Source organism: Oncorhynchus mykiss, chromosome 24 (genome assembly GCF_057628025.1).
Source record: "Oncorhynchus mykiss isolate SJ-2025 chromosome 24, ASM5762802v1, whole genome shotgun sequence".
NCBI classification, from domain to species: domain Eukaryota; kingdom Metazoa; phylum Chordata; class Actinopteri; order Salmoniformes; family Salmonidae; genus Oncorhynchus; species Oncorhynchus mykiss.
The window spans coordinates 24,734,340-24,757,313 of record NC_143045.1 but is presented as its reverse complement, the minus strand read 5'-3'; the positions used below and the strand labels follow the sequence as shown (position 1 = coordinate 24,757,313).

At 39.9% G+C, this 22,974-nt stretch overlaps 1 protein-coding gene across 1 annotated transcript; it reads left to right on the top strand.

Annotated features, from left to right (window-relative positions):
- The first annotated feature begins 626 nt into the window (after positions 1 to 626).
- Positions 627 to 10,240, top strand: LOC110504049 (LIM/homeobox protein Lhx1). The gene is made up of 5 exons (XM_021582858.3): positions 627 to 1,625; positions 3,464 to 3,687; positions 4,476 to 4,753; positions 6,578 to 6,743; positions 8,315 to 10,240. Exons 1-5 carry the CDS (start codon positions 1,456 to 1,458, stop codon positions 8,692 to 8,694), a joined length of 1,218 nt encoding a protein of 405 aa, XP_021438533.2. The 5' UTR covers positions 627 to 1,455; the 3' UTR covers positions 8,695 to 10,240.
- The last annotated feature ends 12,734 nt before the right edge of the window (positions 10,241 to 22,974 follow it).

Here is a 22,974-nt window from a genome sequence, read left to right as displayed (position 1 = left end):
TGCACATTCTAACAAAAAACATTTGGTCAACTTAAGTCTGAAATCAAATGTATGACGTATCTCTTGTCATTGATAATATGATAACGTATTGTACGGCAGAAGTCAAGTCACTTCTGTAGCCTGTATACTATATGCTAAAACTTAATCAAAATGTGATTTTTACCAAACAATAAAAATGTAACAAAAGCATGCATTCCATCCAATTTTGTTATATGAATAAAATATATATTCCAATGTTACTACTACTGTTTTTAAACTAAGACGACCTCTCTCTCGTCCATGGGGAGGATCCATGCAGGATCAGGAGAGAACGTTAAGATGCCCATATCTACCTTATGAAATGATTCTTCACGTCCATTTCTTCGCCGCAAACAATTGATAAGCTGGTGATTGTGCTGTTTTTACCTCAACGGTCGTCGTCTTTCCGCCCACATACATTCACTAACATACGACAGTTTCTAGGATTATTTGACAATTGGTTTCTTCAGTTCCCCATAAATAGAACAGAATGCACCGGCTCGTCTTTGAAGGGATAGCTAATAGTTACTTGCATGGCGCGCTGCTGATTGGCTTCTCCACTGCCTGACGTCACGAGACTGTGAATAAGGCTGGCTCGTGTGCTTTCAGGAACATGCAGAGTACTGCAGACAACGCGGAGCGTCAATCCTGCACAGAGATGTCACACGCATCCTACCATCACTAGCATCATTTACCAAAAGAGAACTCGAGGGGACAGATAGTCAACAGAGCCGGAGGAAACACACTTTTTCCTTGAAATATTTTGATAGGAAATTATTTCGATTCTCATCGGGTCCTAAACAGTGGATAAGCGGTCATGTCAAAGAACATAGAATTATTTATAGGCACGCGCGTCTTTCTGTGTGACAGTATTGCCCCAAAACAATTTTGTTAGATGTGCGTCTTCAACAGCGACTGGCACACGTTGCTTTTTCGGCCAATGCTTCACTTTGATGACTACGGATACTTGCTGATAGGCTATGGTTCTCACATTATAGCCAATCTTCAGAGGTGGCTTGATACTTTTTGCCATTTGATTGGCTTCATTTAAACCGATGTGTGTTTGGTGTATGGAAGAGGATCCGAAGGACTGACTTTCGAGGTGTCTAAGGCTTTGACTACCTCACCTGGGAGGACTCATCCTGGCGAACGGTCTCTATCCTGTACTTGGATCCTATAAACCTCCATGCTGACCACTTCAGAGGAGAGTATAAGAGGTAGGATAGCGACCAGGCTACCCATCGACTGTTTATGTGAACACATTGATCCAGGACCTCCGAGCGAGAAAGGAACCAAATACTGCAAATGCAAAACATCCAATAACCGGTGTGTGTTGTTGATTTGCTTTCTGCTCAAGTCAAGAGTGTGAGTGAGACGACCACAACCTCAGGAGGCTGAATAGACCACGGTTGCGGAGTGGGTGCAAATCCAAAGACGATGGTCCACTGTGCCGGGTGCGAGAGGCCTATACTGGACAGGTTTCTCCTCAATGTTCTGGACAGAGCGTGGCACGTCAAGTGCGTACAGTGCTGCGAGTGTAAATGCAATTTAACAGAGAAATGCTTTTCTCGAGAGGGGAAACTATATTGCAAAAACGACTTCTTTAGGTAAGCTTGACTGGTGGGTGCTTGCTCCCTTTCATTCGTCCTTTACTACAGTAATTATTATTTCAGATGTGTAGTCTTGGATGAGCATTTCCGTGTTTCTGTTAAGTTGACAATACTATCCTAATGTTCTCAGTCAAATGCATATTTTTCTTTAAAAAAGACTCATAAGGATATTGCAAATACGAAACATTTTCGATATAATGTATTATTGGCTAATAATGAACATATAAACTCTGTCATTTGTTTAGTGTAAAAAACAAAAGAAAAGAGGTGACTCTAACTTCTGAACTAATGAACACAAAAGTAGAGCACGCAATAAATTGCAAAACTATCTGAAGACATGCGATAATTACACCTTATGCCTTTAAATTGTACTTTAGAAAACTGTTAAGCCAATATGCTCTCAAAACATTTACCATTATAATTTGCTTATAACAAAATGATAGGTATATTCAAGGCTAAATACTTAATGGAATGTATTATATATGGCCGTATTAATACATTAACCACTCTAAATATTATCTGTACTCATTTCTAACATGGTTAAAAGACAAATAAGATTGCATCCAATTCCTTCAGAATTTCTAAGTGCTAGGTGTGACGGTGGATTTGGAGGTGTTGCTTCAGAAGCTTTGATTAGGAGAGCCAGTAATTAAAGGCTTGTTCATTTGTATTGTTATGCTAAAAGATGGACAGCAACATTAAACGCGTGTGTACTCGTCCTCGGTATGGGGTATGAAGGAAATCAATCACACGTTGTTTATAAGGCGTAGAGGTGCAGAGAAGCGGCTAGAATCAATACTTCATCGGGGTAGTGTGGAGGAAGTGTGTATCTCGGCCCAGTGTCAAAGCTATCTGCCTAGGCCCCTGTGTTTGCACGGCTCCAGTGAGAAGGACATGATAAGTGGATTTAAATAACTAACCTCTTTAAAAGATCAAACAAGCAGACAATGCAATCACAGACTTGCAGTCAACAATCAGTGTCCATAATCTCAATACACATTCGTTTCCGTTACAATCAACAAAAAGAGGATCATCACACATATTAAAGTACTAACTTGTATATTGCAATGTGTGTTATTTCCTAATTGGATTACACATTTAGGGCTGTTGTTTTGTGTTATAAAGGAAGTATTCTTTATCATAATGATCATCTACATTTCAGGATGGACAACACTAACATGTATTTTCATTAGGTTTAAATAGGCCTAAAATGCGATTCTAAGCAGTTCTCTTATTTACACAAAAACGTGTTTATAATGGAACAAATATTTTTTTGATTCGGCAAAGTAAGAAAATATGTCCGTTGACAATGAATGCAGAAATATAACAGATGTACAGGGCCTACTACAGCTAACAATAATTATAAAGAACAGGGCCACATATGGCAATTATGGAATCATTCTCATCGTGAACCATTGCAAGTGAGAGGCAGAGGTTAGGGTTACACTCTTAGAAGAAAAGGTTCTAAAGGGGTTATTCTAAAGTCCCCATAGGAGGACCCTTTTTGGTTCCAGGTAGAACCATTTTGGTCACAGGTAGAGCTATTTTGGGTTCCATCTAGAACCCTCTGTGGAAAGGGTTCTACATTGAACCCAAAACGGTTCTTCCTGCAACCAAAAATGTTATTCAATGGATTCTCCAATGGGGAAAGCCGAAGAACCCTTTTAGGTTCTAGATATCAACTTTTTTCTGAGACTACGCAGTGACCTATATTAAAAAAAAGAAGTATTTATTCACACTCTCAATATGCAATCGTTGTATACTAACATATACTGGTTGGTTTTGCGCCTAAATACATTTTAATTATCGTGCATTCTTCCTCTGTCCCCTCGCAGGAGGTTTGGGACAAAGTGCGCGGGCTGTTCTCAGGGCATCTCGCCGAACGACTTGGTCCGGAGGGCAAGGAGCAAAGTGTTTCATCTCAACTGCTTCACCTGCATGATATGTAACAAACAGCTGTCCACGGGAGAGGAGCTCTACATCATAGACGAAAATAAATTTGTCTGCAAAGAAGATTATCTAACCCACAGCAATGGGAAAGACACAAACCTTCTCTCAGGTAGGCCTATACGGCCAAATTGGCTTCATAATTTTGGGCGCATGGCTACTAGTGGCACGGCAGACTAGTAACCGAAAGTGTTGCTAGATCGAATCGCCGAGCTGACAAGGTTCAAATCTGCCGTTCTGCCCCTGAACAAGGCAGTTAACCAACTGTTCCTAGGCCGTCATTGCAAATTAAAAAAAAATCTTAACTAACTAGCCTAGTTAAATAAATAAAGGTAAAATAATAAAAATAAAAAATTGTGACCGATGTGACACAGTTTGGTGTTGAATAATCATGCATCGTTCTCTTCCATGTAGGTTAGGCCCTATGCCTAAACTATTTTATCTTATTGTAAAAACAGAAATAACGATTTGCGCAATTGCATTGCCTATATTTTCACACTATTGCTGAAGATTTCTTTGGATTTGTAAGCCATAATATCCAATTATATTTGCATAGATGTTAATTATCGGGTTGTATGACTATTGTAGACCCAGAAGCCTATTGATTTTATCGTAGGCTCATTTTTTTGACACGTTTAATGAATTCGGCGCTAAAAGATAATAGAGAACACAAATAGTGTTCATAAAAATAATTTAAATCTGCATAGGTTATTATTTCAGGTAGGCCTATTGTTTAATACTATATCAATTTATAATAAAAAAATATATATTTTAGTAAGGCTATAAAGGCTTACACAAATAAGCCACTAGTAATCATTCATATTCCTCATTGTATTGAAATTATAGGTCTACAAATGGACTGTGTGTCTAAGCGTTTTCTGTCATTTTTCGTTTTCACAGTAACAGCATGTAGCGACCCAAGTTTATCACCGGATTCTCAAGATCAGTTACAGGACGATGTGAAGGACTCTGAAATAGCCAATCTGTCTGACAAAGAAACGGGTAGTAATGAGAACGATGGCGAGAACCTTGGCGGTAAACGACGTGGACCGCGAACCACCATCAAAGCAAAGCAACTGGAGACCCTAAAAGCGGCATTCGCTGCCACCCCCAAACCCACGAGACACATCAGGGAGCAGCTCGCGCAGGAGACGGGGCTGAACATGAGAGTCATTCAGGTAATGGCAAAGACAAATGCACTATAATGACATGAATGTAATTCCTGATGCAGCTCATGTTGTATTGGTATGGGAGTGAATGAGAACCGTATAGTGGGGGGGAGTGAGGGACCCTCACCTTGTGCGCTTTCAGGGTTACACACTTATAGCGTGTGATATAGCAGCTTGTATTTTATTGAAAGTATCTCCATGTTGGGCACCCTGTCAACAGAGGCCTGGTCACAATCACTCCGCTCCTTTCTCATATGCCTTCCCGCTTAAAGATGGGGTTGCCTAGAAATTGCATGGTCACATTGACTTGAAAGAGCGAAAGATTGGCTGTCATCGAGGTTTATTTGGAAAGCGTAATTTATATGGGTATTTTTTATTCTTGGCGTGCAGGATGGGTAAACACGCCAACTGGCGTGAGACTGGTGGGAGCGATGGGAGTCTTGGCAACGCTGGACCATCACGTTTTGCGACCACATTTAGCCATGCTGTGACCATTTTCAGTCAAGTGTAAACGCAGAAATCTGTTCAGGAGACTTCAAAATGCCTCCTTACCCCCAGTCTAGTATAGTGTAAATAATTTCAAATAAGCATGCCGTATATTGACATATAATAACAACAACAAACACAATTATTATGAATAATTTTATTATGAATAATATTGTTCTTGTTATTATTATTACCAGTGGTATTTAATTTTGACAAATTGCATTACCTAATGCAAAAAAAGTAAGCTAGGCCTATCATTTGGAAGGCTTTTTTGTTTGGTGGCATTATTTTTGGCCTATTTTCAAGAGTTGAAAATTAGGCTATTGAAGATACACACCTGATTTTGAATGTTTAAGTTGGTCTCTGTATCGTAGTACCTAAATTGGGACAATGAATCGTATGTACAAATAAGCGCATCCACACCGCCGAGTGTCTCCCATGATAGGGCTAGTGCTGCGGGGACGTGGTAATGTAATGACAAAAAATTGAAGGCAGATCAAGTGAAAAAAAATCAAGATTATTAAGGTGGCGAGGTTGGATATTTAAGAGCTTCAAGGAAGAGCATAATTAGCCGAAGGAATTCAAGGGTGGATATATAGATTACGAAATAATAACCTCGCAGAGCCGTGTAATATATTGCTAACAACCCTCCTATTAAGTATTAATTGTCGATTTTAAAAGTTCCCGCTGCTGCCTCCTTACTCCGAGTAAATGGAGGGTTAAAATAACATTAAACTGAGGTTAGATCTGTGCGACTGGAGTGACGATAATTAATAGTAATATTATCCCAGGAATAAGACTTTACTCCATCGAGTCACCACGCACAGAACCTGACGACCATGCAGGGCAGCGCGCGCCCCGGCACAAAAAGGGCACCCAGGTTACACATGGCCTAGGCATTGCTTTGTTGTTGATCACGGATCTATAAACAAAGCAATGATCATATAACGGTAAAGCAGTAATAATTGTAAACAAACGGACACCATACATAATGCTTATATTGTTGGAATAGATCTGATATTAGAGTTAGGCTACTTTTTATATAGGCTACCAATCTATAATGATATTTCAACGAAAAAAAGTAAAGTACAGATCGAAGTAAAGTGTTTGCTTTTATTTGAATGACTATCAAATATGGATTCTGCAGCTTTACATCCTGTGTGCATTCAATTATTTATCATAATATATTGAGATGTGTGTTCAAACGTCATTTTGGATACAGAGGCAATCTTTGCTGTGAGCCCCTCTCTCGTCTCCAACGCTCCAGCCGTAATATTTTCACTTCAATCCTTCCAATCCATTTCATTTTCATTAACGTTGGTCTATGCTGACTTTTGTGCTTCATAGGTATGGTTTCAGAACAGGCGGTCCAAGGAGCGACGTATGAAGCAATTGAGCGCCCTGGGCGCGAGACGGCACGCGTTCTTCCGGAGCCCGAGGAGAATGAGAACGCTAGTGGACCGGCTGGAACCCGGGGAATTAATTCCAAACGGTCCTTTCTCGTACTACGGAGGTAAGAAGAGTGATGAAACGGCTTGGGTGTCCCAGCGGGTTTATCGGTTTCACTTGTTTGTCTGAAATGTCGAATAATTTTACATGTGTCCGCCAAGCGCTGTTTCCATTTGTCGCGCTGCCCCAGGACGCCTTTGATTACTATCATGGCTTATCAGATGAGCTCAACACACATAATTGGAATAGGACCTACACCGAGAGGAGAGCTTTAAAATGTTTGAGTATGGATGGACATTATCTAGAGATGGATTAGTTAGGATGCTGTGCCAAATCTTCAGGTGTTAAAAAAGTGATTTAAGACTTATTACAATGGGAGATAATTAACGATTACGCATTTGGCGAAAACACCACAAAAGGTCTAAAGGGATTCGAAATTGATGTTGTCAAAAAGTAAATGTTGAAATAACGTGTCTCTTTAAATGTCTCAGATTATAGACTCCAATCGTCTGACCCATTTGTCCAAACTAGAAAAAAATACATAAAATAGGCCTAATAAAAATAACAATTACAGTAGTATGGAGAATACATCTTGTTATGGTGTCCATGTAAGCCAAACAGCGCCTAATAACAGTTAATACAATAGGCCTAAATGTGTCGTTAAATATGAATAAATAATCACTAGAACACTATTATTATTTTCTATGTATGTCAGGTATATTACGTCAACATTCAAACTGTATTAAGAGGGAAAGATGCTCATTACCAAATGCCATTGCATTCCCTGTGATCCCTGTCTGGAACGGGTTCGTTAATAAATAACTCATCCATCAAATTTCGGTCAAGGGGTTAGTTAGAGAGGGCTCCAAGCCATTGCATTATCTCACTGACCGAATTGTCTTGACTTTTTTCCTTACAAGATGACATTCACATGCAAGAAAGGTGCATTTGTAGGCCTTCTGTTTTCCTAGGAAGGAGCTTGAAACATATTTGGTTGTGACATTCATTTTGTGTTACTTTGAGGAATACTTAGCTCCCCCTGAGACACCCTTGGAGAGTAGGGTAACGGCCAGGGATCAGCTGTTATTTACTGCAGCCCCGGAGCAAATAGGATTAAGTGCCTTGCTCAAGGGCAGATCAACAGATTTTTCACCTTGTCGGCTTGGGGATTCAGACTACCAACATTTCGGTTACTGGCCCAATGCTATAGCCACTAGGCTACCTGCTGCCCTTGAAATATAATAATGTAGGCTTTCTTGATAATAGTGAAGTATGTGCGTCCTTATTTCAATTTTCCTAACTTGTTTTGTGGATATCAATAGTGTGTGGTGGACTCTGGTCTTTTGTGGTGTGCAGTGGGCCTAATACTATTCTGCTGAAATGAAACATTGATTTCAGGAGGTAAAATCGCTGATGAAATGGTCCCCATTTTAATTAATTTTGCGGCGGCGTTGTTCTCCCCACCCAATTGCATTTTTGATTTAAGTGTAACTTTGACTAATGTGCCACGGCGAGGGTTTCTCCCTATGCAACTTCAGGCTATGTATATTCAATGAATTCCTGAAAATCTCTGAAATCATTTTTACTCACCCTATTGTTCCCAGGCTAACCCAGATTTTTTTTGTTGATCTGCAGATTATCAAAGTGAGTACTACGGTCCAGGAGGGAACTACGACTTCTTTCCTCAGGGGCCTCCGTCGTCGCAGGCACAGACCCCGGTAGACCTCCCATTCGTGCCCTCCTCAGGCCCAACGGGCACCCCTCTAGGTGGTATGGACCATCCCCTGCCCGGGCACCACCCCTCCAGTGAGGTGCAGCGCTATTCTGACATCATGTCCCACCACCCTGGGGACTCGCCCAGCCCAGAGCCAGGCATCCCGGGGCCCATGCACAGCATCTCCTCTGAGGTGTACGGCCCCAGCCCGCCCTTTACCTCACTGTCTCTCAATGGCAGCGGATACGGCAACCACCTGTCCCATGCACCCTCGGAAATGAACGAGGGCACCGTCTGGTAGCTCAAGAGAGCGGACTGTACCACCGAGAGATTCAATAGGGGAGGACAGGAGAGCGGGCAAGGGTAGGGGCAGGGGTAGCGACACCAGTCAAATATTTTTTTGTCAATCATATTTATTTATTTATTTAATTTCCCCATATGATATTTTTTTGCAGGGAAAATAAATATGGCGAAAATCAAAACGTGGACAATGTGGTTGTAAGCATTTACCTTGGTATTGTGTTGATGTTTTGATTGCTTCTTTTTTTAAACCCGAATAAGGACTTGGGCACATAAAAGACTGTGTGTGACTGTTGACCCTGTGGGCCCCTGGCGACCCCGGGCCCCTGCTCTCCATGGCTGTGACCCTTCCTGACTCCTGTCAGTGGCCTAGCACAGTGACGCCCCTCCAAACACATGCCACTGGGAAAACAACCATTCTGAAAACAAGTAATATGTCCCAAATCCACAAAAACATCATTAGCTACTGTCAAAGACTCAACAGCTTTACAGAAAAAGAAGGAAGGGTGGTTGGTCTGAACGCTAACCTGCGCCGCTGGCATTAGAAGAAGGCTGAAAGGCGTCAGACTCTATTTATGGCACTAGACGTGTCCCTTGTATTTATTCAAAAGCTCCTCAGACCTCTTTGCCTCTCAAGGCTCTGCCATATTAACACTTAAACAACCTTTTTGACACTAAATATATTTCTGAAGGCCAGGGGAAATACTTTTTTTTCTCTCCATCCAGACAGTTTTCTTTTTTTGGTAAAAAAAATCAAACCACCAAATCTGAAGAAGTTGGCCTTCAAAAGGGAAACAAAGGGCAAAGTTATATGGCTTGTGAACCCTTTATTTAAATTGAACAGAACTTGAAATGTTGTTAAATGAAGTCTACCTTCTAAAAATCGTTTAATGGGGGTCTGAAAGGGACTAGAACAGTCAACTGTTTACGTAATATATTTAATTCAGGAGTTAAAAGTATCAAACCATGTTTTAGAATCTCTTGATCAAGATAAAATGTTCCAAGCAACCAACCAAACTTTTGTATTGATTTTATTTATATTGTATGAAGACAAACACATTTGCTGGGGTTGTGGTTCACTGTGCTAGTTTGTACAAGATGTTGTTTACAAAAAAAAACACACAAAAAACACAAGTAGACAGTTGCCAAATAAAAAATAGCACAAATACTGTAAAAGTGCTTTGCACCATCATCTGCAGAACGTGTTGAGACAAAGTGTAAGTGTTAAAAAAATGCTAAGGAGTCATTTACTTCTTCATTTTTTTAGTGTGCTGAAAAACATTCATGAAGTTGTTAATATAACATACTTAGACAGGTTTTATTTTTGTGTCTTCAAATGAAAATCCAAACCATTTAATTGATGGTCGAATATGCAGCTACCAGCTGCTACTTTCTTTAAATATCAAACCCTCATGGTATGTCTGTTATTGTTCTAATAAACCTAAGCTTATGTGACCTCCAGTGCATATTAGACCATTCACTGTATAAATACAACATGTTGAAAACAATTGTGAGTTTTTAATAAAAATAGAAAATATATAATTTGAATGATAACACATTTTCTTTGGACCGATCATCTCTTACCTTATCTATATTTTATATTTTAAAATAGTAAAACGTCAGTGTAGGTTATTTCTCTTATATGTTCTTTCCAATTTAGTACGGGGTAACTGTTTATGAATCTCTTTACTGAAGTCAATTCAACAGGTTTAGCATAATAACCACTGCGGTACAGTATTTACTAAATGCAAGCAGATTGATCTGATTTGCACATCCATACATTGAATGGAAATGTAAACCACTGTTTTTAATAAGCACACACACACACACACATACACACACACACACACACACACACACACACACACACACACACACACACACACACACACACACACACACACACACACACACACACACACACACACACACACACACACACACACACACACACACACACAATCCAGTAATAACCACTTATTAATAACTGGATGCTGTATTGACTAGCACTGTTGTCACACCATAACAGTAATGCCATGCAATGTCTTGCAATGTATGGCGGTGCTCGTCACACACCTATCTGAAGGGACATTTTCTTCAGTATCACAGCAGAGCATGGGTTATTGTGGTTGCAATTTTACTTCTCACTCTGTTAAGAAGAACAATTCATATATAGAATACTGCAGGGATTCGAATAACAAGGAAACCTTGCTGACTGGATTTAGTCCAGTAATAGAAATGGTTGACAGCGTTGCAGCAGCCAACACAAGGGGGACTTCTTCAGTAATTCCACAGAATTCATTCTTAAATTATGCTGATATGGTTTCTTTTCCCACAGTACTGGTAATGGTTTTGACCTCTTGGAAGTCATTCCACTTCTTGAGGTCGTGGAAGGACTGTGATGATGAAGAAACTATGAATCTGGGTCTCTTGGTTATTATAGTTTTATTATTCCTACCTCATGGGAATTGGATGCCCAGTCAGTTGCACCACTGAATGCATTCAACCAAAATGTGTCTTTCACATTTAACCCAACCCCTCTGAATCAAAGAGGTGCAGGGGGATGCTTTATTCGACATCCACGGTGCTTGGGAAGCAGTTTTCGGGGATAACTGCCTTGCTCAAGGGAGAACGGCTCGGTGATTCAAAACAGCAACTTTTCAGTTACTGACTGGCCCAACACTCTTAAACGCTAGCCTACCTGCTGTTGTGGGGGCTTCTAGTCCTTATGAAGAACCACAGATGAACAAACAAACATACATACAAACCAACAATAAACAAACTGAAACAAAAAAAGTAAAAACAAGTACTGGAAGTGAAACATTCTCATACTTCTGATTTATTTAAATGCATAAAACATCATGACCAAAGGAATTAAATGCATTGAAATGATCTGGTGTTAAAATGATTCATGGGTGTGGGTGGATTGGCGGTGGGTATAGGATTGTGGTCTGTATCCAGGGGAAGCAGCATTTATCTCTGGGAGCCTGTATGGCTGCCTGCTAGCCTGAACGCTGCCTGCTTGCCTGCCTGCTAGCCCCAGGCCTCTCCAGGGCCCCGGCCCCTGGACCATAATCCACCATGAATGAATCATGGTCCTGAGAGTTAACCAGGCCTGGGGGGCCGAGTGCTTGGGGCCGGTGTGTGTGAGTGAGTATGGGGGATAGGACTCTCCTGAGCCCCAGGGCTTAGCCCCAGCACTAACACTATGCACTGACACCCACCCTGGGGCCACGGCTCTTTAAATTCAAATATCCTATTGATCGTGCATTGGATATTGGTGCAAACTGACCTTGTCGTCGCCTAAAAAATAAATGCAGCCTTAACTGTATTGAAGGATTTTAAATTACGCTTTGAATTCCTAAGCGAGGGGATTTGAAAATAGCTCACAGCCTCTGGTGCTTGGGTTAGGAAGGTAGGAAGGCAGAATGGGCCGGGGTGGACATGATGGTTTACAGTATTGCAGGGCCAGGATGGACCAACCAAAGACGATATGCCTCAGCAGACAGATAGTTCTGCACTGCAGCCAAACAGAGGTTTTTACAGCTTTGCTCCATATGAGTAGCATTTGGCTTGGGCTTTTATTACAGAGTGGCTCGGCTGGAAGTGCACTCTCCTCTGAGTGGAGTGGGTAAGTAAACAAACACATGGCATGGCGCACGTCTTAATTCTCTGTCTCAAACAAATGACACGTCTGGGAACGGATTCCGTACCAAGCCAGAATGCTAATCAATGGGACAGGCCGGTTGAGCAGACAGATTTTCTTAGATGTGTATAGGTATTGAGCTGCTGGGCCGGGATGATATCCAGCCATGCAGCTACCTGGCAGGCTACTGCTGCTTTCTGCTGACTGGCAGGGCATGCAGACAGAGGGACGGAGAGAATACCCCGCCTCACTGTCTGCTGCTTGTGGCTCTCAACTACAGATGTAGGATCTTAATTTGACCACTTTTGTTGACGATAATTTTCCTACACACACAGGAAATGAAGACTAGCTTCGTGATTTACATACATTCACTGTGAAAACCCACTAACATACAGATATATCAGCAATATTGCACTTTTCATGTAGCCTACTTTTGGCCAGCTAATAGCCTAGCCACCGATCAAGCAACGTTATGGACTAAAAGTTAAAATCCTGTTACAGCAGGATTATTTTGCTGTGACAATATAGGTCAAATTAAGATCTTACATCTGTACTGAGAGCTAGCAATCTGACTGCATTCATATGTACAACATAACAGCAGTACCACCATTTGATAGACCTAATAAAGTATGTACTGGATTCTGAAGATTATCTAAAGTCACAAACGGTGCCCACAAACTGCTAGGGGCGGCAGCATAGCCTAGTGGTTAGAGTGTTAGACTAGTAACTGAAAGGTTGCAAAATCAAATACCTGAGCAAACAAGGTACAAATCTGCCATTCTGCTCCTGAACAAGGCACTTAACCCACTGTTCCTAGGCTGTCATTGAAAATAAGAAAATGTTCTTAACTGACTTGCGTAGTTAAATAAAGGTAAAATAAAAGGGTCTAAAGCTGTACCAACAGCAGAGTCCCACCTTACCACTGCTACACCTGGCTATCAGCACAGTCTATATATGGCTGACTTTCTTAGACAAATGTGGTTTCTACTGACAATTGAGATGTACAAATTATGGCATGAGGCAATCTGTAATTTTGATTAAGACATTATTGAGCGAGCTAGGACGGACGTAGTCAATTTAACTATTTATTCAGCACTTTTGAAATGTACAGCGACATAATTCAGAACATGGACCGTTCTTACCGTATTCTCCCTGAATACCAAGTCAGAACTGTTGGATAAATAAAGGGGGCCTACAAGCAGACAATGAAAGCCCTTGTAATATTCAATGATGACATTTCTCTAAAACAGGTTATAGGCTACATGTGCACCACCAAGTCAGAACAGTGGGTGAAATTAAGAGCAGAAAATAGACCAAATTATTAGGGAGATGCACATGGGCTACTAACAGCTTACTACACAACATACACTTAGTATTCTTACCTACAGTATACATATCTCCCTGGCATATTACATCATTTATGCAGCAGCATACAAGACATTTTTGGATTCACCTTGTTGTGCTGTGCTCACTTGAACAGGAAGGAGGTGCGGCAGTCCTTTGGGGGAAAATGTTGTCATCAAACTTTGTCATCAAAGTCGGGCATTCTCTGGATTTATGGTGCTTTCAAGACAACTGGGAACTCAGAAAAAAACAAGTTTGAATCATGATAACATCAGTGATCTTCAGGTCGTAACTCTAGAAAGAGGCCCGAGTTCTTGACTCACATTTCCAAGTTGGACGATCGTCCAAAACGTATTTTCCCATTTTTTCCCCAATTTCCCAGTTGTCTTGAACTCTCTGAAGTCAGACTTCCCAGTTCCGAGCTAACAGTTGTTTAGAGCACAGCAGAAATCACACTCGATTGACAGCATGGTCAACGTAGAATTTCTATCATTTTAAGCTTGGAAAAGAGACCCTTAAACCCAAACTTGGGACCACACATCCACTTCACTGAATAGCAGGTTAGTGATTGCTTTCCAATGCTTGCAGTTAGTCACTGATTCCTTCCAAACTGCTCATTGTTGAATTTTCTATTTCCAACTTGTTGTGTAATGTTTATGTCCAATGGCCCATGAGCACCGATACGTTTTATCTATAATTTCTCTTCATTATTTCTCTTCATATTACAAGCATTAAAAAGGATTTGCCAGTAGATTGTCGACTTGATTAATGATGATGACGGCTAGTTAAGATTTTGAAAGTATGATGTTGACATGATCATGTCCAGTCAAAGCTACTGTAGTTATAAAGTGATTGGACGTCATTTTATCTGTGGCCAATGACCTTGAGCCTTCATGGATGGGCACTCTAATGTAACTCTATAGCAGCAACCAAAGGGCTTGAATTTTCTAGCTCTACCCTTAGATTTGGCGGTGACATAGTGTCTCCATGAGTGACAGAACACTGAGCCAATCACGATGCAACTAGAAAACATTACCAACCCCTACGCTCCGTATTTTCCTCTGCCTGCCCCAACACCACAGAAAGCACTGAGCTAGGCTGAAAGACCTGCTGGCACAATTTTATTGGCTGCTGTCCGATTCAAACTGTAATCCGTTAAATGAAGAGTTGATGCGCTGCACACTTTTTAATAGCATCATTTTTAATATTTGGGCTTGGGGAGGGTGTCAGGTCGAGTCATAAGGCTCAGTCACATGTCATTGGTGTTAAAGTCAAAGTCGAGTCCTCTGGGGATAGGTGTCATCGCTTTGATCTACCAGAAGACCTTTTATACTCGTGGTCAGGAAAGAGGGAAATGAAAAAGGAACCACTGGGAGGTAACCTGTAAAAGCAAAGTTACAATATGGGATCCAATGCTAGCAGATGCTTCTAAAAGTGGAGGATATAGTCATTGGTTTCACCCGGGGGTTGTCCTGATGGCACAGTATGTTAGCGTTGGGTTGTTCTGATTAACACTGAGCATGGACTGTATCTGCACCATCCGACAGACTAGAAGAGAGATTAATTTGTCATTCAGCACTTGGAGAGCGACTGCTGTGCCGTAGCTAGGGGCAAGTGTTCCCTCGATGAGTTAGCGGTTTCATTGTACTGTGCAAGTAACATTTCCAATAAAACAGCGAAGTTTTCCCCCTTGAGTCATATTTGAGAACAGGACCTGGCCTTCACCTGATGTTCATTATCCATTGCCAATCTACCTCAAGCCTTCACAGAACAAAACCCTCAGCAGTCTGACAGATAACATACTGTAGCTGTATAGCGATGGGATTGTGTTCATGAGAATTGTATTGTTTTTATTTATTTATTTTTCCCATTATGAGTAAATATTTATTGAAATACTTACCGGTAAGTAATCTAAGTATTCACATGTTTAATCGTTCTATGTTCATATTAAGTCAGTAGACTTAGTAGAGCTTTTCAGCAATATAAAATATCTGCTCCAACATTATCAGAGTGCATTAGTTGAACCAGCTAAGCACAGCTGCAGAATTCCCTTATCACCCAGTGACTGCTGTGTGGTAATGTGAGGCTCCAGGTGTTTGTTGCCATGTTAATGTACAAAGGCACATGGCAGCACAGCGTGCTTAATTAAAGCAATCCCTGGTTATCCAAAGAGGGAAATACCTGGATTAGAGAGATATTTGCAACTCAAACCTGAGACATTGCTAATCAATTTAAAGCCATTAGACAATTAATTTACTTTTGTGAGTACTGTGGATATTGCATGCACTAATCTGGCCCATAGTTGTCACTCTGTGTACTGATGAGTATTGAATATACTGTGTACAAGGTTGACTTGAATCGGTGTGAGCATTAAGCATGTATACTGGGAGGGAATAAACAAGACCAAAATTGTTTCCTGTTTGATACCTGTGTGTTTGTGTGTGTGCGTGTGTGTGTAAGTGCGTGCGTGGAAACAAGGGGATTTTCAAGTAAACTATTGATGAATGACAGCCTTCAGAAAATTTTAGCTAAAAAAGAGAAAATAGTTTGTACAACAAATGACTAAATCATTTCCAACCAATAAATACAGTACACTCTGTATTGTGTGTATCTGAAAGCATCTACTTTGATAAGTTTCTGCTAGCGGAAACAGTTCTCCCAATTGTAACGCTAGCTCCTTGCAGTCTTGGGGAATGTGCTCTTTGCTCAACACAGCGACACGTTGTCCTTTACCCTAGAAAAATTTCACCGAATATTTCGCCCTTTTTTAAACATTCATTGCAATTAAGGCAGGCTTGTGCAAGTGCAGCCAAGCAGCTCTGATATTCAATTCTATTAGAATGTATAGAGCAGCGGCATGAAACCATGCAGTTAACAGGAATTAAAACCATAGGCAAGATGACGGATTACACAGAAAATTGTGTGTGTATGTATGTGTGTGTGTGCGCCTGCGCGCGTGTGTGTTCTGTTCTACAGTATCTTCGTATTGCATTGTATTGCAGCCAAAACCTAACCCGGACGACGCTTTACCAATTGTGCACCGCCCTATGGGACACCCAATCACGATCGGTTGTGATACAGCCTGGTGATCTTTTATTTAAACATATTTTGTTGTTTTTATTGATATATACAATGGTGAAGTGATTGAGATGGGGACATAGATGAGAGGAAATGCAAAGTGGTGCAGTCAGAGTTTGAGCCTATGTCTCCAGGGGCAGTGTGTGTTTTGGGGGCAGTAGCACTACCTACCACTAGACCAGAACCCAGCACTCCTTATGTTGTTCTAAAGAACCCAGCACTCCTTATGTTGTTCTAAAGAACCCATCACTCCTTATGCTGTTCTAAAGAACCCATCACTCCTTATGTTGTTCTAAAGAACCCATCACTCCTTATGTTGTTCTAAAGAACCCATCACTCCTTATGTTGTTCTAAAGAACCTATCACTCCGTATGTTGTTCTAAAGAACCCATCACTCCTTATAATGTTCTAAAGAACCCATCAGTCCTTATGCTGTTCTAAAGAACCCATCACTCCTTATGTTGTTCTAAAGAACCCATCACTCCTTATAATGTTCTAAAGAACCCATCAGTCCTTATGCTGTTCTAAAGAACCCATCACTCCTTATGTTGTTCTAAAGAACCCATCACTCCTTGTGCTGTTCTAAAGAACCCATCACTCCTTATGTTGTTCTAAAGAATCCATCACTCCTTATGCTGTTCTAAAGAACCCATCACTCCTTATGCTGTTCTAAAGAACCCAGCACTCCTTATGTTGTTCTAAAGAACCCAGCACTCCTTATGTTGTTCTAAAGAACCCATCACTCCTTATGCTGTTCTAAAGAACCCATCACTCCTTATGTTGTTCTAAAGAACCCATCACTCCTTATGTTGTTCTAAAGAACCCATCACTCCTTATGTTGTTCTAAAGAACCTATCACTCCGTATGCTGTTCTAAAGAACCCAGCACTCCTTATGCTGTTCTAAAGAACCCATCACTCCGTATGCTCTTCTAAAGAACCCAGCACTCCTTATGTTGTTCTAATGAACCCATCACTCCCTATGCTCTACTAAAGAACCCATCACTCCTTATGCTGTTCTAAAGAACCCATTACTCCTTATGCTGTTCTAAAGAACCCATCACTCCTTATGCTGTTCTAAAGAACCCATCACTCCTTATGCTGTTCTAAAGAACCCATCACTCCTTATGTTGTTCTAAAGAACCCATCACTCCTTATGATGTTCTAAAGAACCCATCACTACTTATGCTGTTCTAAAGAACCCATCACTCCTTATGTTGTTCTAAAGAACCCATCACTCCTTATGATGTTCTAAAGAACCCATCACTACTTATGCTGTTCTAAAGAACCCATCACTCCTTATGTTGTTCTAAAGAACCCATCACTCCTTATGCTCTTCTAAAGAACCCATCACTCCTTATGCTGTTCTAAAGAACCCATTACTCCTTATGTTGTTCTAAAGAACCATCACTCCTTATGCTGTTCTAAAGAACCCATCACTCCTTATGCTGTTCTAAAGAACCCATCACTCCTTATGCTGTTCTAAAGAACCCATCACTCCTTATGCTGTTCTTTTTTATTGGTATTTTCTTTCACAGTTACAGTAAACAATGCTTGAAATACAGTACATTGCACATGTGGTTTTATACATTTGATATACCATGGTAACATGTTTTTTGAATGAGGTAGGAATGTATACGCCCATATGAAAATATAAAATACTTAAGTAATACTTTCATAACAAAGCATACATTAGAAACAACAAAAGTGCATGACAAATAGAAAAAAAATATTAGAATAAGACAGACTAATATTAATCACTCACAAAGGTAGATCAATTAAATACAAAGGTTAGGTAGGCAGTTTACTGTAGACTAGAGGGAAATTGCAGTGTCTCTACATAGGTAAAGATTGGCTGCCACATTCTGTAGAATATGTCAGAAGAACCCCGTAGGGTACATTTTATCTTCTCCAATTTACTAAAATGTAAGACATCTTTAATCCACACAAAATGAGAGGGAGGAGAGAGCAACTTCCACAGAAGTAAAATCAACCTTCTTGCCAACAAACTCACAAAGGCTACAAAGTCAGATGTGTATTTTGGTATTGTTATAGTATCAGGTATTACCCCACATAATGATGCTATGGGAGGAGGAGCAAAAGGTACCTGTAATACTTGAGATATGGTATCGAAGATGGCAGACCAATAGTTATGTAGAGAAGAGCAGGACCAATGTGTATTAATGAAGCAGGAGCTTGGATATCAGGATAGATCTTAGAAAGCCTGAGTTTAGTCCAGTGAGTGCGGTGTAGGATTTTGCATTGGATCAAACCATGGTTGGCACAAAGCCTATGTAGATGGTTTGTTGACTGGCGGTAAGCCTATGTAGATGGTTTGTAGACTGGCGGTGAGCCTATGTAGATGGTTTGTTGACTGGCTGTGAGCCTATGCAGATGGTTTGTAGACTGGCGGTAAGCCTATGTAGATGGTTTGTAGACTGGCGGTAAGCCTATGTAGATGGTTTGTTGACTGGCGGTGAGCCTATGTAGATGGTTTGTTGACTGGCGGTGAGCCTACAACATGCAATAAGTGGGTGTGGCGGTAAAATGAGACCTCCCCATCACACCCCTTCTCAGCTTCAGCAGCACCTTTACAGAGTGGATTAGCCATGTAGTTCATTAGAAATTAATTAGACTCCAATTCCCCCCAAAAATATACCACTCCTGCCCAACTTTATAATGGAATAGATTGGCTTCCAGAATTACTGTACATAAAAAATAATTCATTAAAGTTGAAATCAGGTGGAGGCCTGTAAGATGAATGGAAGCAGTTCCACCTTGATATTCCTCACTGTTGCTGGAGTATTTCTGTGTGTGGTGAAGGGTCTGTTGGTGGTCTGGAGTCCATTGAAGTGGTTTGGGCCTGTTTAAAACATGGGTAGGCAAAAACAATCTGTCCTGGAGAAATAGTGGGTGAGTAGGCTTTTGTTCCAGGCCATTCTGCCAATGGGCATAATTGAGTTAAACATGGCTGGCTACCACTATGGAGAGATATTCATGAGCTTTTCTAAAAGGGGCTGTAGGACCCTTTGTCTAGTGTTATTTTGCAAAGGGGTGTGAGGAGTGGGGGGGGGGGGGGGGGGGGGGGGGTGAAAAGCCTATGCTCAGGCAGTGACACAGACTTCTCACTCTTGAGCTGAGATATGTGTGATTTGTGGCGATGTGTTATTTTGCATTGCAGTGTTTGTTTATTTCAATTACAGGCATTATGTGTGTGTCGGAGCCACTCGAGTCTGTGATCACATCTGGATTCAGATGCTTCCCCCCATCCTGGCTGATGAATGTGGAGAGGTCCAGGAGACCTGGTGGAGAAGCACTTGGGGTCACTGTGGGGTCTGGCTGGAAAACACAACAACAGGGGCCTGAAGGGCACGACCTCAACCCAGGCCAGGAGTCACCGTGTCGGCGATGGGAGATCAGGATTTTTAGGGGCTAGGGGGCCATGGAGGGGGGTTAGGTAGAACCAGTGGCCATTCTATTCAACTGCTTTATATTCAATGAATTCACCGTCTGTCAGGCCTGTTTACAAGTTAACCAGATAATGGGCCTACTCAAAGGCAATGCTTTCCAGTGTTATAAAAAAATGTAATCTATGTAAAAAAAAAAAGCTCTGTCAATGTTATAAACATCTATAATCACTGTTATAAACAGCTGTGATCAATGTTATAAACAGCTGTGATCAATGTTATAAAAAGCTGTGATCAATGTTATTATCAAATGTGATCAGTGTTAAAAACAGATGTGATCAATGTTATAAACAGATGTGATCAATGTTATTAACAGCTGTGATCAATGTTATAAACAGATGTGATCAATGTTATTAACAGCTGTGATCAATGTTATAACCAGATGTGATCAATGTTATAAAAGCTGTAATCAACGTTATTAACAACTGTGATCAGTGTTATAGTAAGCTGTGATCAATGTTATAAACAGATGTAATCAATGTAAAAAACAGCTGTTATGAATGTTATAAAATACTGTGATCAATGTTAAAAAAAGCTATGATTAATGTTATTAAAAGATGTGATAAACGTTATTAACAGCTGTGATCAGTGTTATAAACAGATGTGATCAATGTTATAAACATCTGTTATCAATTTTATAAACAGATGTTATTAATGTTATAAAAAGCTGTGATCAATGTTATAAATAGCTGTGATCAATGTTATTAAAAGCTATAATAAATGTTATAAACAGCCGAAATCAAACTTATAAACAACTGTGATCAATGTTAATAAAATCTGTGATCAATGTTATAAACACCTGTGATCAAATTTTAAAACCGCTCTAATCAATGTTATAAACAGCCATTATGAATGTTATAAAAATATGTGATCAATGTTATAATAAGCTATGATCAATGTTATAAACAGCTGTGGTCAATGTTGTAAACACCTGTGATCAATATTAAAAACCACTCTAATCAATAGCCATTATGAATGTTCTAAAAATATGTGATCATTGTTATAAACAGCTGTAATCAAATTTATTAACTCCTGTGATCAGTGTTATGAACACTGGTGATCAATGTTATAAAAATCTGCGATCAATGTTATACAACGATATGACAAATGTTCAAAACAGCTGTAATCAATGTTATAAACAGCTGTGATCAATGTTTTAAACTGCTGTGATCAATGTCATAAAAATCTGTGATCAATGTTATTAAAAGCTGCGATCAATATTATAAACAGCTGTGATTAATGTTATAAACAGCCGTGATGAATGTTATCAAAAGCTGTGATCAATGTTATCAAAAGCTGTGATCAATGTTATTAACATCTATGAACAATGTTAGAATTAGCTATGATCAATGTTATAAACAGCTGTGATAATGATATTAAAAGCTGTGATGAATGTTATTAAAAGCTGTGATCAAAGTTATATTATAAACAGCTGTGATCAATGTTATAAACAAATGTGATCAATGATATTAACATCTTTGATCAATGTTCTAAAAAGCTGTCATCATTGTTGTAAAAAGCTATGATCAATTTCATAAAAAGTTAAGACGAATTTTATAATGTTACGGTGTGTTATGCCAGCAGCATACCACCCTGCATACCACTGCTGGTTTGCTTCTGAAGCTAAGCAGGGTTGGTCCTTGTCAGTCCCTGGATGGGAGACCAGATGCTGATGGAAGTGGTGTTGGAGGGCCAATAGGAGGCACTCTTTCCTCTAGTCTAAAAAATATCTCAGTACCCCAGGGCCGTGATTGGGGACACTACCCTGTGTAGGGTGCCGTCTTTTGGATGGGATGTTAAACGGGTGTCCTGACTCTCTGAGGTCATTAAAGATCCCATGGCACTTATCGTAAGAGTAGGGGTGTTAATAACCCCGGTGTCCTGGCTAAATTCCCAATCTAGCCCTCAAACCATCACGGTCACCAAATTATCCCCAGTTTACAATTGGCTCATTCATCCCCCTCCTCTCCCCTGTAAAGTTTTTATCAATGTTATAAAAGCTGTGAACAATGTTGTAAACAGCTGTGATCAATGTTGTAAACAGCTATGATCATTGTTATAAATAGTTGTGATTAACAACAAAAATCTGTGATATATTTGATAAAAAGTTGTGATCAATGTTATATAAAGCTGTGATCAATGTTAAACATAGCTGTGATCAATGTTATGAAAAACTGCAATCAATTTTATAAATAGCTGTGATCAACGTTATTAGCAGCTGTGATCAATGTTTAAAAAAAATGTGATCAATGTTATAAACAGCTGTAATCAATGTTATAATCAAATGTAATCAATGTTATAAACAGATGTAATCTATGTTATATATATGTGATCGATTTATTAAACTGATCAATGTTATTAAAGTCTGTGACCACTGTTATAGAAATCGGTGATCAATGTTATAAAAAGCTGAAATAGATGTTAGAAATAGCAATGATCAATGTTATGAATAGCTGTGATCAATGTTATAAACAGCTCTAATCAATGTTACTAACAGCTATGGTCAATGTTATAAACAGCTGTTATCAATGTTATACACAGCTGTTATCAATGTTATTTTAATCTGTGATCAATGTTATAAACAGCTGTGAAGCTGTGTTCAATGTTCTAAAAAGCTATGATAAATTTTATAATCAATTGTGATCCATGTTATAAACAGCTGTAATCATGGTTGTAAAGTGTTGAAATCAATATTATAAACAGCTGTGATCTATGTTATAAACAGCTGTGATCTATGTAAAAAAAACG

Excerpts from the sequence above, each read along its gene's own strand:
- LOC110504049 (XM_021582858.3), top strand. The coding sequence starts at position 1,456 with ATGGTCCACTGTGCCGGGTGCGAGAGGCCTATACTGGACAGGTTTCTC. Across the intron at positions 3,688-4,475 it reads AGACACAAACCTTCTCTCAG|TAACAGCATGTAGCGACCCA; the intron begins GTAGGCCTATAC and ends TCGTTTTCACAG. Across the intron at positions 4,754-6,577 it reads TGAACATGAGAGTCATTCAG|GTATGGTTTCAGAACAGGCG; the intron begins GTAATGGCAAAG and ends TGTGCTTCATAG.